The 17927-nt window shown below is 57.5% G+C and overlaps 3 protein-coding genes across 3 annotated transcripts; 2 read left to right on the top strand and 1 right to left on the bottom strand.

The window, feature by feature from the left end:
- Positions 1–6226: 6226 nt before the first annotated feature.
- P884DRAFT_267465 (uncharacterized protein) lies at positions 6227–9965 on the bottom strand (the record flags this gene model as incomplete). The annotated part of the gene is made up of 5 exons (XM_069442114.1): positions 6227–8510; positions 8565–8931; positions 8990–9233; positions 9423–9528; positions 9805–9965. 5 exons carry the CDS (start codon positions 9963–9965, stop codon positions 6227–6229), a joined length of 3162 nt encoding a protein of 1053 aa, XP_069299972.1.
- A 2520-nt stretch (positions 9966–12485) lies between these two features.
- P884DRAFT_275397 (uncharacterized protein) lies at positions 12486–12851 on the top strand (the record flags this gene model as incomplete). Its single annotated transcript, XM_069442838.1, has 2 exons — positions 12486–12758; positions 12801–12851. The coding sequence occupies 2 exons, from the start codon at positions 12486–12488 to the stop codon at positions 12849–12851; spliced, it is 324 nt and encodes a 107-aa protein (XP_069299971.1).
- A 1680-nt stretch (positions 12852–14531) lies between these two features.
- On the top strand, positions 14532–17848 carry P884DRAFT_193946 (actin interacting protein 3-domain-containing protein; the record flags this gene model as incomplete). Its single annotated transcript, XM_069437790.1, has 2 exons — positions 14532–14735; positions 14954–17848. The coding sequence occupies 2 exons, from the start codon at positions 14532–14534 to the stop codon at positions 17846–17848; spliced, it is 3099 nt and encodes a 1032-aa protein (XP_069299970.1).
- Positions 17849–17927: the final 79 nt, after the last annotated feature.

The raw sequence follows: 17927 nt of genomic DNA, 5'->3' as shown, positions 1-17927 counted from the left end.
ATTTTGTGTGAAATCGGTTCCAAAGGACCGTGGTGTTGCGAAAACAACTGAAGTGAAGGGAAAAGCCGCTGAAGCCCGTACCGGGAGCTGTTTGGTCTGAAGGAGAGAACGAGGCGCGACGCCGTGGTGGTGAAGAGAGAGTGTGATAAAAAAAAAAAGGAAGGGCAGAGAATCGAAAAGGCGGGACGGGAGGGGGGAATGGGTTCCCTTTATCCTGATGTTTCCGTTCTCCCCCGTTCGTCCCTGGATGATTGGGCGGGAGCCGTTGAGAAGCCTTGCAGCGCAGGGTGTTGTTTCGAGCGCCACCGGATGAACAGGGTCCTCTCGTCCCAAGCATGCAGAAAGCCAAGCCGACAAGAAGTGGCGTTCCCGTTGTGGGTAAGATGGCGCGGTCGGACCGGGGTGGCCTGCCAGGGGCGAGGGGAGATGGCCTTTGGTCCGATGTGCGCACTACTTTGCGTGATCAAACCCTGCTTGCTGTTCATCCCACAGGGTCTGTGGCAAGTTGGCCGCGTGCGACCCAAGAGAGCGGGAATTTCCCCCCCCCCAACATCGGGCAGCAGCGTTGTACGACTACGTAGTGTAGAAGGAAGATCCCGGACCTAAGAGTCAGTCAGGGTCGAGAGCATGATCAGACCCGATCAAAGTGCCTTGTGTGGTCTACTCTTGGTGGATCAACCGTGACGACAGCCGCGCGCTCAGTTTGAGCTGCACTTGATGCTCCCCAGTGACCGCGCCTACGCGCACGTCTGGACTAGACTCGGTGGCTCGTGAACAGAGAGCGTTGGTGTGACACCTAGCAGGCATACTTTTGCCCTGATTTGCCTTGATCATATGCCTTTTCCGGGCAAATCGGCATTTTGAGGTGGGGCAGCTGGCAGCGGCCCCTTGTTTTGAGCCTGGCCAGGGTCATTTTTCCAACGGTCTACCGAATCGCACATCGTGGATTCCATGTGTGGTTAACTCATCGGGATCGTACGTGCAGAGTTGCTACCAAGAGGGGAGCGGAGCCCTATAGGAAGGGGGGCAAGAAAGAAAAGCCTTCCAGAGCCTCCCGCTTTTGGGTGGATCTTGGTATGCCAGGGCTGCACATTTCGTTGACCAATCAGCGGCCGATTGTGCCTGGCCGCTTGCACGAGGCCTGACAAGGGACGATTGGTCCGTGAAGCGGGGACCGCCTGAGTGGTTGGCAGTGGTCTGGGCGAGATCCCGGGGAACCAGGCAGCCGCCCGACTTGCCGAATGCATAAACTTGAAACGATGGCCCCCCGTGCCCCTCCCTGGCGCAGCGAGCATCCTTGCGGGCTTGTGCCCTCGGTCAGCCCATCAATCAGATCCGGGACGAGGGAATCGGGACTTCTTTCCTGCCAGGAACTGCGCTCGACGACTGACCCATTGGCTCCAATCAAAAGGACACTAAACAACAAGCACAGGACAACGAACGGAAATGCTACGCGAGAGGAGAAGTGCGGTTGTCATCCGCACCTCCACTCCGGAGTCGACACTTGTGTTTCAACTTTCAGCCACCACCGAAGCCGAGCGGCCATCAGCTGCGGGCCAGAACCAGCCTTCAGAGAGAAACACACATCCACACACAAACGCGCGCATCTGGTTCGGGCTCACCGCATCCTACAACTTACTCGCGAGAACGAACATCTCGAGTCAGTCGGGTCGGCCTGCAGACAGACAGTGCCTGACTTCGCTGTGTGTCCTGCGCGTGTTACAAGTTATCGCTCAGGATGAATTGAGAAGATGGTAAGATCGTGTTGCACCAAGAATGCGACGTCGCATTTCTTCAATGTCAGCGATGTTCTTCTATCCCCGCCAGCTTACCCGCCACTAAATCCAGAAATGGCAATTGATCCCTTCTCTGTTTCGCGCGACGCAAGCGCCGGGTTTTGCTCATCACTCGGGCTGAATGCCAACTCGGAACTTCGCCCGTTGGCTTCCGCATGTATGTACAGTAACTTCATAACTCTAGGCCGAACGGGAAGTGGGCACCGCGCTCTTCCAAGAACGCTTTACCACAGGTACGCCAAGGCCCAGGCGAGCCCATTGAGCGCAGCGTCAAAACCGATCGACGAGGCCGCCAGCCGCGCGCTCGTTCATGCATGATCCCAGCTTGAGCGGCTGTCGATTGGGGGGCGAACATGGATCCGTAGGAAGCAACGGGAAACAACCGGGGGGAAGAAGAACAATGAAGAGAACGAGAACGATCGGACGAACGCCACACAGACCGAGGGAACGGAGCGCCAAGGGGGGATCTACAGGTTGCAAGAGAGCCAGATCGGGCCCGTGGGGCTTGACTCTCCTGTCCTCTAGCGACCTACTACTGCGTACACCGAGTCAGGAACGGAGAACCTGTGTCGGAGTACATACGGATGATAACTAACTACTCTCCACACATTAGTTACGTAGAGGTACTTTTTGATGTCAGCGCAGCCGCGCTGCCCGAGGGAAGATGCCAATGAGGTGGAAGCCGCTGCCCAATCGTGGAGGCAACCTAGTTAATGGGCCCTGCAGAACAGCGCACATGCATGCCTGTTCCTGGATGGATCGATTCAGGGGTCAGATGGCCGCATTGGAGGCCGTACCAACATCCCTTCCACGCGACAGCGGATGCCGGCGGCCGGCACAAGTCCGTACTTGCGTCCATCAATATCCCCTGACGTCAGGTCAAAAGAAGAGAGTCAAGCAACGTTGCGAGGCAAACACAAAGTTCCTTGACGGGTGCCCTTGCATGCCACAACGGCCCGATCGCAACCCCTGTGTGGAGGTTTGCGTAAATCCTATTGCCACCCAATAACAAGACTACGACACTGCGGTAGTTTATGTGCGGGATATTCCGTACACAACCAACTACCTACCTGGACAAGAAAAGTAGTACTCCGTACCGAGTCCTTGTTGGCTTCTACTGTACTATGTAGATGCCTCATCGGCAAGAGGTGTCAGGGGCCGAAAACCAATAACAGTTCCATCTCCCGAGTTTGACGTACTCGGGCAAGAAAGTGAACATGTGGGCCGGGGCATTTCACTTCTCATACACCTGACAAGAGGTAGTATACTACTACATAAGGCAGGTACGGATTACATACATACCGTAGGTGCATACCACGCCCGCAACCACACAACCCCGGGCATCCCCACTTAAACGTGTCAACCCCGACTTCTGCCTTCGCTCAGGTCGCCGGAGTCATCCAGAAATCCTCAGGGGATCCACGCCGCTCTCATGCAACGTTAACACATCGCTTCCTGAAACCCATGCCAAAGTGTTAACTACTCCGTAGTGTAAGGCCTCCCTGTCATTACGCGGGTCCCCCCCTACGCTACCTCGCCACAGCAGGGGGGGACTTGAGGCCGATGCCTTCGCAGCCACCTGCCACGTCCTGCTAATTTCCAGATCGGGTCGGAACCTCATGCGACCGTATCGATCGCAGTGCGTAATCCGTCGAGCGCCGGTCAACTTGACAAAGAAGGAAACCCTCTCCATGCAAGTCGTTCCGAGAAGAAGCAAGACACAAACACTCATCTCGAAGATAGTGCCGGTAGGATTGGCAGGGTAGGTATTGGTTAGGCAGCAAGTGGAAAAGCGACGTGCTTCTCGGCCATAGTTATCTGCAGGCAAATCAACGCCTCGCATCGCCGTTTGATCGTGGTCCGAGGCCCTAGGCTGCTGACACGACGACCCTCCTTCCCTCCTTTCACTTCGCATATTCTCCCGCATGATCGAATCCTGTCGACCACAATGGCCCCCTTAACAGTGGCACTGCAAACCGAGAACTTTCAATCATGTGAAGGTCAACTCCGGGAATTGAGATAGTCGGAGCCTGGCAATGACAAAACGAAGGTCATTCCGTTAGCGTAGCGTTGTGTGCTCGTAGTAGGTCAGCCCCCGGGGGGGGGGGGGGGGGCGCCTTCTGCCGGCAGTCACGCCATTCCCATCCTACACTCCGAGAGCGCTCATGGCTTTTGGGATGTGCGTGCGTGGCGCGTCTATCTTGAAACATTTTTTTTTGTTTCTCTCCCGCTGTTAAGCGGTGGAGAGCCCTCTCCCCCTCCCTTGACTTCCTCCCGAGCCGACGGGAGACTCCTGAAACCAGCATTCCCATGTGAGCGGCAGCCCAGCAGGCCGTTCGAGAATGATTCCGGGAAACGTCTGCTAGGCATACACCCTGATGATTTGACTTAGACCACGGCAGGGGCGGAAAGAGGAAGTGTTTTTTTTTGTTATTGTTGCCTTTGCTGGTTGCTCAAACTCCAGTTACTCCACACGGAGCCATAGTACCTTTTGGTCAAGTAGAGGTCCAGGCTGACGAAGGAAGGCAGATCCCTGCTTGCTTGTCATTCTCGCCCCCTTTCCATTCAATACGTCGGCGAACAGATTCCTCCATCATCGGACAACATCGGGCCGCTGGCTAACACGGCGGTGACGCATATACAACACAAGGAGGTCATTAACTTGAGCAACTCATGACATAAACGCCACCAGCATCATCATAAGAACGCAGGTTAAAAAAAACCAAGACTAGAAGAAACAAGAGAGAGAAGAAAAAAAAAGAAAAAGAGGAGCGAGGTCGAAATTGTCGGTGCGTCCCGTTCCTGCGTCCCGGTGGCATTCATGATCCTTCCTTTCCCCCCTTTTTTTCTCCTTGCCAAATCGGCCGTCACCTTACCCCTGAACCCATGGCCCCCCTGCCCTTCTTCCCTTGATCCTATCATCGAGGCCGTCGGCACGCTCCAAAGAACACCGAACTTGTGTGCTACCACACACAGCGGTATCCTGTCCCAGTTCCGTCATCAGCTCCTTACAACCAAAGTTTGTTAATTTTTTTCCTTTTTCCTCCCTTCCAACAACAGCACTAACACGCCCCCTCCCCCTTCCACCCGGGCCGTAGCCAGAAGCGTAATCCGCGGCCCGATTTCTTCGTGGCTGAGTCGCCCTTGTCAGTCAGCCGCCGAGGTTTCCTACCCTGCAGACTACCTAAACCTTCGAAACGGAGCAATGGAAAAAGGTTTCAATCGCCACCAGGAACGAACCTCGGTTAGACATCACATCAAGCGGCCCGTAGACAGCAAGGCTTCGCTTCTAGAAGTTGACCTCCCCTCGTTCCTGTTTCCCTGACTGCAGTGTCACAATATGCTTGCTGTAGTGGAAAAAGAAAAAGGCAAGGACGGGAAAAGACACGGAATGAGTGGAAGAGACTTGCCCTCTCGCGCCATCTGGCCATGCCCTCTCCCTCATTTTTTTACTCCCTTCACATGCTTGCTTGCCCCTTCTCCTTCGACACATCGCCCCATAGCCTGACGAGCATTCTCAAGCCTCTTCTCAGCCGTCGACAAGGACACGTTTTGTCAGTACAGATCTCATCCCTCAGCCTCTTGCAGATCTCACTAAGCCGGACCCTCCATTCGACGGTCTCGAAACCTTGCTATGACCTGCCGTTGTCATCCCTCATGCTTTGATTTATCACTGATACTGCGTACGCGCGCGCACCAACACCAGACCCGGATAACAATATTTTTCATCGTTGCTGCAAGGCACATCCCGAGGGCATCTGTGGTTGGGGTTTAACATAGCCCGTATTACAACGAGCCAGATGTTCGGCGCCTCGGATCTTCCGGCTTTCTCTTTTGCTTTCCCGGCTATTGCGAGGTACACGTAATGGATGCGTTGTATAATACTCAATTGGTGGGATGGCGGAGCGCAAAAAGCTAGTATTCATAGTCCGCGTCCCCTTGTCGCTGTCTCCTCCTTCTTGTCGCTGTCTCCGCCTCTTCTTCTTTTGGGCTCTTCTCGCTCACCTGCCAGCTGACATGCCTGCCTCGTCGCTCTGCCCTGCGCTGCGTGATCAACCACCTCCTTCTCGCTTCTCTCCCTCCCTCCCTCTCTCTCTTTGAACTCCCGCCTCCCTGACTCCTCAGCCCACGCGTTCGCAGGTCCGCCTATCAGTTCGCTTCTGCATCATAAAAGAAGTTCACTTCGGCCCGGCTAGATTCCAGCACACAACCCTGGCCGATACCACTCGCGCAGCCTTGGCAGAACAGCAGTGCGTCCAACAGCTACTTCGTCATGTCATGTGAGGTGTCGTGCTCGGAAACGAGAGTGAGTCAAAATTCCAACAACAGCTTTCTTTGGCTGAATTCGCACGGCAGACGGGTAGGGTAGCAGGCAGGGTGGGTCCACGACGCTGCGGCGCGACCTCGCTTTGCTTTGCTTCAACTGTCGCTCACTGTGGCCGCTGGCCGGAGAACTTTCCCTGGGGCTGCTGCGGCGTGTATGCCGGCTGCTGGTACGGCACACCCGGACTCATGCCGTAAACGGGCTGCTGGCCCTGGTGCGTTCCTTGGTGGGAGCCCTGGGGTACCATCATCGGCGCGGCTGGCCGGCCGGGACTGGGAAACCCATTAGACCCGGGGACTGGCTGCGGAGGAACTGCGCCAGAGGGGATAAAGTGCGGCTGGGCGCCCGGATACATAGGCCCCGCTGCCACCATTCCGTTAGGTCCCGGGACAAACCCCTGTTGAACCATCATGGGCGCCCCCATATGGTGCGGTTGCTGGGGGACAAATTGCGGGTTGTGTGAAAAGCTGCGAAATTGTCCCATCTGAGGAGCTGCGTTCATGTATGGCTGCATCACCGGCTGGCCGTATGGCATCTGCGCCTGGGGATTCACCGCCGGAGGATAGGCCATGGGCACCGGTCCCATCCTAGGGGACGCAAAAGACTGTGCCGAGTTGGAGTGCATCATCCTATGGTCATCTGGGCCGCTGAACGGCACATGGGGAACGTGCCCGTGCTGGCCGGCGTGCATCGGCATCATCGGCATGTGCGGCGACTGTCGAGGCGCCATGGTTTGGGCGCCGTGCTGCAGGTGGAAGGGCAACTGATGCTGGTGGGCAACTTGTGGAATGACGTGAGGCGGATTCGGTGTGGCGACAGCGGCGCTTGAGAGCGGTAGGCGCTCAAAGTACTCCTTGTAAGTCAGGCGCATGGTCGAGTCAGGCGCCTCTGTTTCTTCCTGGAGCTGCCGCCAGGTAGGGAGCGTGTCGAAAGAGGGTCTCAGGCCATCGTTGTCGTTCCAGTGACGACCCTGCGGCGGCTGAATGGTCTCGATGTGTGAAAGGATGAAGCACTTCTTGACATCCACCGCCTTCGTCTTGCGCCTGATGAGCTGGCCCTTGACAGCAGGAGGAGGGATAGGCGCTTCAGCGATGTTGTTCACGGAGGAGCGAGGAGAAGAGCCGGAGCTGGGAACGGCGGGGTTGAAGGGCTGCGCAAATGCGTTGGGTCGGAACTCGTGGCTGTTAGGGTTCAGCTTGGGACCCATGTAGGGCGGCGGAACTGCGTTCATACGGCGGCCGAAACCTGGGTCTACGCTGTTGGCGGGACCGGTAGGGGGGAGACGCATGTCAGGAGGGTGATGTTGGCCGGGGTGTGTGTGCTGCAGCTTCTGCTGCTCCACGTTTCGAAGCCGCTGGGCAAGGTTGCCCGTGGTCTGGTTCTGGGGGCCCAAATGGGGCGGCGGTCGGTTGTTCCGGCCGTACTGATAGTGGGATTGGGGTTGGTACGAGGAGCGGGCGCCAGGGTGACGGCCGGCAAGGCCTGCTGAGCCGGAATGTTGCGTCGCGGCTGGGCGGGAGCTCCCGCGAGTCTCGGTCGTTCCGGCCGGCGTGGAAGCACCGGACTGCTCGGCGCTAGCCTTGCCCTGCGCCTCCTTCGCCGCTGCAGCCTCCTTTTCCTTTGCGGCAGCCTCCCTCTGCTTTGACAGCTCTTCCATATTCATCTTCGCCTTCTCCTGAATCTGCTTTTGCTTGGCTGGGTCTTTGGCGATGATGGAGATCAGGTCTTTGGGAACGGGCGTGTACAGCTTAAAGTTCTCTGCAAACTTCTTCAACTCCGTCAATTTGATCTCCTTGTCCGCCTTGGCCCTCGTGGTCCTGGCTTTCTCGGCCATGAACCTCTGGGTAGTTGCAAAAGTTTTGAACGAGGACAGCACGTCCCGTTCGACATTCGCAGTTACGCCCGGTACAGCGCCGACCTTTGGGACGGTACGGCTGGAGGCCGCTGTGGGGCGAACGGTGGCCGCATCCTTGGTAGCGGTCGCATCCTTAGTGGCGGTCGCATCCTTGGGGGGTGCATCCCTGGTGGTGGCCGCATCCTTGGCATCCGCCGGCTTCGTGTCCGAAGTGGTCGTTGCCTCCTTCTCGGGTGCCTTTTGCTCAGCTGCGCTCGTGCCTGGCTTGGACTCGGCTGGCTGGTTCGCGGCCGGCTGGTTTGTGGCCGGCGAGACCGGTTTCTCGGCAGCAGCAGTCTGACTCTTCGACTCGGTTGGCTTTGGCGTCGGCACCGGCTGTGGGCCAGGGGTGCTCTTGAGTTGTGATGAGATGATCGCAGGATCAACGGGAACACCCTTCACGGTCGCTTGCCCCGTGGGCGCGCGGCGGGCCGGAGGCGTGTACTTGGTCTCCCGGGACAACGGAGGGAAGTCCTGACGGCGCACGCCGCTGTACCTGCAGAAAGGGGTCAGCTTATTGAATTTCGTCACCGAGATGAGTGCTTAGTACTTGTCTTCCTCATCTCTGTGATCGTCGCCTCCGACGAAGTCCATCACACGCTCCTCCGCAACGTGTGCAGTAGTAGGTGTACTCTGCTCAATCTCACGCGCCTTTCTCTCAGCAGCCGCCAGGCGTTCCTTATACTGAGGATGGTTCTTGTCGATGGCGGTCGTGTAGATGTTCTCGTCGTAGTCGGTCTTCAGGCCGAACAGTCGCTCGTTCTCGGCAAATTGGTCCCAGGCGCCGCCACCACTGGACTTCTCCAGTGACCCGTCAACTTCGTAAGCGGTATCCGGAACCCAGGCCTTCAAGGTCCTTTCCGTACCGAGTCGTGAATTGGAGATTGCCGAGTCTGTCCGGAAACCAGACCGGTTGCCTAGGGATCACATATTAGCGCGCAACAAAAAAACAAAGAGGACCACGCCATCACCTACCATTTTGGATTCGTCCATCATTCTTAGCGTTGTTTCCAGAAAGAACGCGAGCATCCGCAATGTCTTTACGCTGGATGGTCATGGTGGGTTGTTCTCTTCTGCTGGAACCGTTTGTGAAGTCTGCGGAGTTCGGGGGTTTCTTTTGCTGCACCATGCTTAGGCGACAAGTGGCCGAGTCGGGACCGTTGGCGTAGGTGCCCTCGAATTCAGCGCCGGAGTTGAGGACAATGCGAACCCGCTGACCCTGTAGGGAAATATTGTCAGCGCGCGTTTCGAGCCGGGCCAGGGAATGTATCAGATGTGCAAGGCCCGACCGAAGCTTGGACCATTGGAGGTTCGAAAGTCTCGACTCCACTGAGCACAGCTTGGGGCAAGCTTGCGGGCGAGCTGGGGGGAAAGGAGGCGAAGGGCAGAGGACACCGCGGCTACTAACCTCGCGGAGGGAGCTCGTCACCGACTGCTTGTTCTGCGGAGTTTGCGACCGACCGGTGATGGGGTTTCGGTTGGAGGTCCAGGCTTTCTGCTGGACAGGATGCTGTCTGTGCGGGCGTCAGTCAATCGAGGCTGGTCCCACCGACCCTCTCTGCCGCAAATGCGCAATGGAGTCCCCAACGTGGGAGCGCAGCGACCGAGCGATTGAGACTGCAAATGAAGACGAGGCTGGCAGGAAAGGGGAAGAGAGTTGAGAGACTTCGGTGGGTGGGACGAATTTCGAAATGTCTTTGTTGGCCCGGGGGGGGGGGGGGGGAGGGCAGGTTGCAGCAGGGCTTCCAAAAAAGTTGGGAATGGCGGGAAGGCACAATGTCTCAACTCACCTCGAGGTCGGGGGCGAAGCAGTTGCCTCTGGGGCTCGCGGTCGCTGGTCACCGAGCTTGCTGCTGTAGAGGGGGCGACCGGTGGGTGATTTGGTATCGTGAGTCGTGGATGGCGATGACGATGCGACAACGGGTTTTGAGGCTGTCGATCGGTCTTCCATAGTTCCTGTGCTCTGCCGTTGAGCACTCCGGGCAGCTGTCTAAACTTTGGGGAAAGAGGGTGCGCCCGAGCGGGAGATGTGCGGGAGCGGCAGTGGGAGGAAGTTTGTACGAATTGGAGCGAATGAGAGCGCTGATTGGCGCGTGGTTGCCTGGGGGGCAAGCACTCAGCAGTGATCGCGACCTTGGCCCGTGATGCAGCAAGAGCAGCCCCAGCCAGCAGCCCGATCGAACTGCGCCAACTTTGAGGCTCTGTCACTACAGCTGCCACGTTAGGTAGGCACAACGCCTGGCTACCTTAGGCACATGTAAGGCCGTCCCCAGACCGACTGGTTTTGCGCTCTGGTGGCCCCAAAACAGGGCATCTATGTCAGGGCCCGCTTGCCGTAATGCTGGCGGCTCTTGCCGTGCGGCTGATATTCCCTATCGAGGGATGTCACAGTCGATGGATGGATGTGCTAACTTTGGGCGCGGGGGAGGCCGAATCCTCGGGTTCGTAGATCGAGAGGGAGGGGAAGCGATTTGCAGGAGAGGAACTGCGCCGCGCGCTTTCCAGGGCGGGGAAGGTCAGAATTGTCGGCCGACCGATCAAGCCGTGGTTGCACAGAAAAACCGACGCCGCAGATGGCAGCGTTGGCAGCGTAAGCAGGGCAAGAGAAAGAACGACTTTTGTGACCGTTTAAATAGTAGCCCTGTGTAGGTGCAGTAGCTAACCTGACTTTCCTTCGCATAGTACTTCGCAGGTAGGTACAGTGCCGACAGATCAGGTGCCTTATGGCTATAGGAATACTCGCTATCTGATACACCAGCCGATTAATGACGTGCACAGATTCCATTCAAGAACCCAATGACCCTGCGGAATGACCAACAACTAACGCAGTGCTTCTTTGCTGGGTTTGATCGCGAATTGCGGTTTTAAAGGAGGACAAAGGGAGCAACCCTCCAAGAACAAACCAACTGTCAAGATGTTTGTTGCCAGCAAGAGGCCCTGCAAGAAGTGGCCGCACCTTAAAACCCCACTAGTCGTATTGAAGCAAGGCATGCCTTGGCGGTAACTATACAATGCACACGTGATTTGTGCTCCTTTGCTACTGATTTGGCAAGAGACGGTCGGTTTTCGGAGACACTGGAATGTAAAATGATAATAATTAAGGTAGGTGTTTCCTCTACTTGCCAGTGTGCTCCGTATATACGGACGTACTTTGTAAAGACCAATCTCTCTGATCGTTGCAAAGTGTCCCTCCACCCTTTATGGCAAAAATTTAACAATTCCTTCTACAATACTACATCCGTTCTTGGTTCCGCCCCCCCTTACTGATTATCTTGCCCAGCTTCGAGCCTATGATTTCTCATTCACAATCAGCTCGCAGCCGTCTTTAAAATCATGCAACAGAACGACGTATCTACAACATTTTCTCGAGGACACTCTCATTAAGTGAGCAATACACATGGCTGCCTAATATTTAACATGGAGACTAGTCACTACCATGGTGTCTCAACGATGCTGTGGCCATTGCAATTGAGGAGCGCAACACGCATTTCAAGCTTGCGCTTGGTCAACCATGCTAGCGCATTGGATGCTAGACACAAATCGTTGCCTGCAACCCGGCGAATTCTCCTCCTTACGACTCAACAAATATCGACGGCCATGGGAGTCCTCACGTCACAGCCTGTGGAAGAAATGTCCTAGGAAGAAGGTTTTGTATTAGCCACCCCTTGAATGACAACAAACGATGGCAGGTTCGAGCTTTAATTATAAAAAGGTCCAAAAACCGCTGAGACCTATTTACTGAATGAGGCCGGACAAGTTCAAATAAAAGCAGCTCGTAGTTGGCGAACGAAGTAACCACTAAAAGAGAAAATGATTCATCATTGAACGGATAATCACAAGGCAGATGGAAACCCATCCACGCCTCGGAGATTAAGAGCTTTAAAAGCTTGAACGAGCTGGTCTCCGAACGACCCGTGTGCTCCATCATTGTTCAAATCACACGAGGAGACTCACTTACACCAGAACCATATCCCCAACTTAGTCATCCCGACCTCTCTCCTAACCGACGCTTTCACCACACCCCGATCTGCCCCAAGCTACATACCAACCAAGCGCCTCCCTAACCGCTCTACAGCACCACACCCGACTCGACCGTTCCGCATCGCGGGGAAAGGGAGGGGTTTGGCTGGTTCAGGGCCCTAAGCCAGCAACGACGAAGACAGCGACCCCGAACACGGCCAGCCCAAACCGCGACTGGCCGGCACCGACGGCCGGGACGGCGCCGTTGATGGGCGTCGGTGTGCTCGCCGGGCGGGTGCTCGTTCCTGTCGTCTCGGTCTCGGTCTCCGTCTCCGTCCCTCTTCCCGTCCTCGTGCCCTGCCCTCCTTCTCCCTCTGCCTCGCCAGAGGAGGAACGAGGCGGTGCTGCCGACGAGGAGGTCTCCTGGGTGGGGGAGGAGGAAGAAAAGGAGGAGGAGGAGGAGGAGGACGACAGCGACGACGGGATGATTGCGTCGGTGGAAGGGAACGCTATGTCGCTTGTGCTCGCGGCGGTCTCGGGTGGGAAGCTGTCCGTGCCCGTGAAGGGGGTTTGCGGCGGGAGGTCCTGGGACGAGGTGTCCGAGGGGAGGCTTGCGAAGGAGTCGGTTGGTGACGTGGCGGCGGCGGCGCCGGTGGTGGTGGTGGTGGTGGTGGTGATGATGATGGTCGCCGTCGTCGTCGTCGTGGTTGACGTGGTCAATCTTGCGAACGAGGCGGTAAAAAGGAAGATGAGAGACGGCGATTTAAGCTGCATCTTGCGTGGAGTGTTCTTGTGGGACGAGTAAAGTGTGTTCAGCCTTCTGAAGAGAGGTTTACGTGCGACCAAGTGTGATCCCAAGGAAGGCCTGGTGAGATAGGTGAAAGGGCGACTGGCCATCTTTAAAGCCCCGAGAGGGTAATCGCCCCTTTCCCAGGAGGAAAGGCTGGGACAGCTAAGGTACTCTCAGCAGCCGAGACATGGCCGCAACGGCAAGATGCCTTCTTGCTCAAGGCATCGGGAAGCCAGTGCGGGCTCCCGTGAGCTGAAGATGCAGTGTTTGGTCGCGGGTTCAAGAAAAAGGGGGGATGCGCGTGGACGGCGTGCCGGTCCAGACACTTCTCCGAAACTTGAGGGAGATCATTGGATGCCGGACAAGAACCTATAATAGCATGACCGCACAGAGACGGAGCATGGCAATCTGGCGTGCTAGGGGACGGCCTAACCTCTTCGGTAACTTGCTGGTGCCTTTGCAGTCGTGTTACCAAGCAGACGACCACTTCCGAAGTCCGGTAACAGTGCGTACGCGATGTATACGTAGCCAGACAAAAGAAACGACGAGACCTGTTCCCGGAGGCGTCCGTCTTTGAACCTCAACGAAGCCAAACTTTTTGACTGGTTGTCCCAGAGATTTGTGTGTGGCGGCTGGGAGTTCGGAATTTGGGAGCGCTCTTTAATTCAACACCACTAGAACTCCAGAACGTATTGATCTTGTTAAAAAGGACCTAAGGAACAATTTTGGCATTTATTAACTCAAGCTTGCAGACAGGTGGCCAGGGTAGACGGTATGATTGTGATAACCCAACTCAAGCACGCAATTCTCCAGTGCGTGAGCTCCCCTGGCGGCCTGGAGCTGGTGTGTTGCACCGACTGTTTCTCTCTTAAACCTTGCATGGCATATGGCGCTCTCACTGCTGAACGCACATCAACCTCGTGTAAAGGGATCCGATAATGTGAAAACGCGAACTCGGGTGGAGACATAGTCGGACGATGCTGAGGGGGACCGCGGACTGTTTTGAAATACACAAGGATCTTGTTTGTTTCGGCAGACGCCCAGAGCCACGGGAGAGGTGTTCACAGGAGAGAGCCCTGCAGCCCAGGGACCGATCGGAAGCTTCTCGAACCGCATGGTTATAACTAACTTAGCGGTACGGCTAGTTGCAGGGAGTGCACCTACGCTAGCAAGGCTGAAAATATCATGGAACAGGGGAAAAAAGTGAGGGATGTAGAAGATCAAAAATTCTCGGGAACTGTTCCGAGTTCCATTCGAGGCCGTGCAATAGAGCTGTGATATACGGAGGTAGTGTTGGATGCCAAGATGAATTTTCTGTGTGGATTAACTACGGCCCCTCCAGCACACGAGACCCGGGATATCCGCCCCGCACGGGAGGTGCGCGCGGGCATAATCGTTATTCTGAGCCCAGGCCAAGTGCATCCCTGCTCCAAGAGCCTCGGTGGAGACCTGCGATAGCAAGGCCAGTGGCAACCTCCCCATCTCCCAGAGATCGAGACATCAACTCTGCAACATCCGAGTTGCCAGTCTCTTTACGGATTACTTTAACCTGAACTCGAAAGCCAAAAGCCACGAGTAAGCTCGGTCCGTGGTTGGGGACACCGGCTTGTCCCCCCCCTCTCCCAGCCTCCGAATATTCGGTCAACCGATCGACCCAGATTTCCGCGCAACACTGATTAGGATTGGGCATCAAGAGACGGCCGAAGAACGGTGTGCAGGACAGCGCCCGCAAGCCACGATCGCACGAGAGGGGGAGCAGAGTCCAGAATGAACACACGAAGTTCGCACCGCCGGTCGCCCGGCGCGGAACCCGTGGCACCCCCGACCGTTCCTCCGCGCTCCGTCTCGCCCGCCGTTGGCGCCGGCGTCAACCGCTCCTTTGCCTCTCGCCCTTCAGGATCCGCACGGTCGGTGCAGCCTACAAACGCGAGTGGGAGTAGCAGCAGGAGTGATGGAACCAGACGGGCCAACGTGAGTCTTTGATTGCTTGTTTCTTTTCACCATCGCAGATCCATCCCCATCCGGCCGGCGGCTTCGGCTTCGTGCACTATCCGACCCCAGGTTTCCAAGCTTGATGACGTGCCCTTGCAGCACTGTCCCGGCTCTATTCGAACTCGGGCTCTGCACTTTGAATTGCTTTGCGAGTTCGCTCTTCCGAGTTTGATAGCTAACAATGGGTTTCCCAAAAGTCGTCAGGGAGTAGTTCCTCGGCACCGCTGTCCCAGATCGAAAAAAGTGTCACACACCTACTTGTTGCTACCAAGCAACTGCTGGAGACACTCACACAATGGTCGCGAGGAAACGCAACCGACAACCAGGTATCCGACGTCTACGTTCGTCTGGGTTACGAGTTTAATATGGCCTGCCGTGCTTTTACCGCCATCAATGTCGACACGTCTGACCTCGGGAACGTGCCCGAACTGTTGAGGGATATCTTGGAGGCCACTCTGAGCCAGGAAGCGAGCGCCGAAAGCTTGGAGAGGTATCTGCCCAAGATTCGCGACATCATCATCAACCTGCTGCACGGGCTGAAGAGGAAGCAAACGAGGTTGAGACAGAGACAGCAACGTGAGAGAGAGAATGCCCCTCTCGGAACCGGCGCCGGCGATAGCGCCGAAGCTGCTAGTCCCCCAGCTCCACCCCGGACGACAAGTACGAGCACGACGGGGAGCGCCAACTCGGGCCTGACAACGCTGCTGAACGAAGGGTTGGAGAACGGATATCGACCCGGGAGCCAGCGAGATGACGGGCGGAGCAATGCGGCGCCTCCTCCTACCAAGCGCTTTATTCAGCGAGATCAATCCCGCGGCTCTGTCAACTCGGAACAGTCGAGCCTCTCCAGCAACACGATGCAGAACATTCCCGTGTTGCCCCCTTATCCGGGCGACGAGACGATTCCCTCGGGGCCTCCGGCAAGCGACATGGGCAGCTTGGATAATTTCCCTCCTCCTCCGCCGCCGCCGCCTAAGGCTTCGCAGCAGAGCGCGCTGGCAGCGCTGCAAAGAGGAGGCGATCTGGAGAGGCGAGCGTCTCGAAGGTATTCGGCTTACCATATATCAAAGCATCTAGGCGCCCAAGCACCGGGAATTCCCATGCTTCCGCCTCAGACGAGCCCAATACCGAACCGCGGGCGGAGCGAAGCGAGGGAGTCAATGCGTGCAATGCAAGCGAGAGATTCCATTCGGCATAAGCGCAACATGTCGAGTCAGTCGCGGACGGCGGCAGCTCCCGATTCGTCTCCCGTCAGGGTCCCAAGCCGCGTCTCGGAGGAACCAGAGGAGCCCCCCGGCGTCCAAGATGACGACAAATTCAAGCCAAGCGCGACCTTGACCGGGCCCCCCACCGACGCCATGCCGTTGATGGAAGCAGGGGACGAGGAACAAGAAAAGCAAGCAACAGCGGCTCCAGGCACGGGTCCGGTCCCCGCCCCCGCCCCGGCCACAGCGGTCCCTCCAGTAGCGCGAGCCGCCACTCCTGATAAGCCGCCGAGTACCTTCACGGAAACGCCGCCTGCTACGAAGGAGTTGACCCTGTTCCTGCAGTACAGATCCAAGGTCAAGAAATTTGTGCTTCCAGGGGGGTACGAGGAGCTGTCGATTGGGCGCTTGCAACTGGCCTTTATCGAGAAGTTCTCATGGAATACGCAGCAGAACGGCGCCGATCTGCCGGATATCTACATACAGGATCCCGTCTCCGGGGTACGGCACGAGTTGGAGGATCTGTCCGACATCAAAGATCGCACCGTCCTGGTGCTCAACGTGGAGCAGCTGGACGAGGTGAAGAAACATATCGACGACGGCCTCGGCTCGATCAAGCAGATGATGATGGAGCTGCGGCAGAATATCGATGATCAGGGCGCGGCTCTGCAGAGGGTCTCGGAACGGCAACAGGAGACAGCCAAAGAGATGGCCCGGCTGGCTGCCGCCCCCCCAGCCATCGCGACTGCGCCGGTGGGATCTCCGAAGCAGGCGGGGCCCACGTCGGCCTCGCGCAAGTTCGGCCCCTCCCAGCTCTCGGAGCTTCAGGGTCTTCGTCGCGACCTGGCTGTCCTCCGGCAGATGTATTCCAACTTCCAGTCCGAGATACAAGGATCCATGTCGGCACTCCGCACCAAGGCCGCCAACGTCAAGGCGGCAGCCGCCAAGGTCGCCGCCCCGGACATGGAAGGGGAATCGGGTCACTCGTACGTGGCCAACGGGCGCAAGAAGCTCAACGCGGACAGCGACCGGCTGGTGAACAAGGTCGACGACCTGCAGGACATGGTCGAGGATCTCCGGAAGGACGTGGTCCACCGCGGCGTGCGCCCGCTGCCGAGCCAGCTCGAGGCGGTCACGCGCGACATCGCGACGCTGACCAAGGAGCTCGGCAAGATGGAGGAGTACATGAAGCAGGAGAAGCCCATCTGGACCAAGATCTGGGAGAAGGAGCTCGAGGACGTCTGCCAGGGCCGGGACGAGCTGCGCCTCGTCGAGGACCTCATTGTGGACCTGCGGGACGACCTCGAGAAGGCGTCGGAAACCTTCGCGCTCGTCGAGCAGGCCACCAAGGAGCAGATGAAGGACGTCGGGCCGGGCGGCGTCGGCGGGGGCATCGCGGCGCGCCAGTTCAGCAAGGGCCTCAACTCGATCCGCGAGAACGTGGCGCTGGCCGACCCCAGCGCCGCCAAGGAGGGCGTCCTGGGCGAGGTGCGCGCGCTGCAGCCGAACCACGAGAACAGGCTGGAGGCCATCGAGCGCGCCGAGAAGCTGCGGCAGAAGGAGCTCGAGCGGCGCCGCGAGAACCCGCTGACCAAGGAGATCGCGAGCTTCGTCGAGGAGGGCAAGCTGAAGAAGAGCGGCGGCGTCGAGGAGGTCGAGAGGGCCCGGAAGGCCAAGGACGAGCGGATCCGGCGCGAGGTGTGGGAGAGGCAGAACGGCATCATCGCCGCGTCCCCCGAGGAGGAGCTGACCGGGGCGATGGGAGGAGGAGGAGAAGGAGGAGGAGATCTAGGCGGCGAAGGAGGAGGAGAGCAGCAGCAGCAGCAGCAGCAGCAGCATCAGCAGCCGGTGAACCAAGGTGTGATGGACGGGCCGGGCGTGGAGTGATGGACCCATTCATGGACGTATCATGGGATGGGCGGATGGGGAGGAAGAAGGGGGAGGTATTGGAGGACAAGAGTGGGGG

The sequence above is a fragment of the Thermothelomyces heterothallicus genome (assembly GCF_042370625.1).
Source record: "Thermothelomyces heterothallicus CBS 202.75 unplaced genomic scaffold P884_scaffold_4, whole genome shotgun sequence".
Classification (NCBI taxonomy): Eukaryota; Fungi; Ascomycota; class Sordariomycetes; order Sordariales; family Chaetomiaceae; genus Thermothelomyces; species Thermothelomyces heterothallicus.
This window is presented reverse-complemented; position numbering and strand designations above follow the sequence as displayed.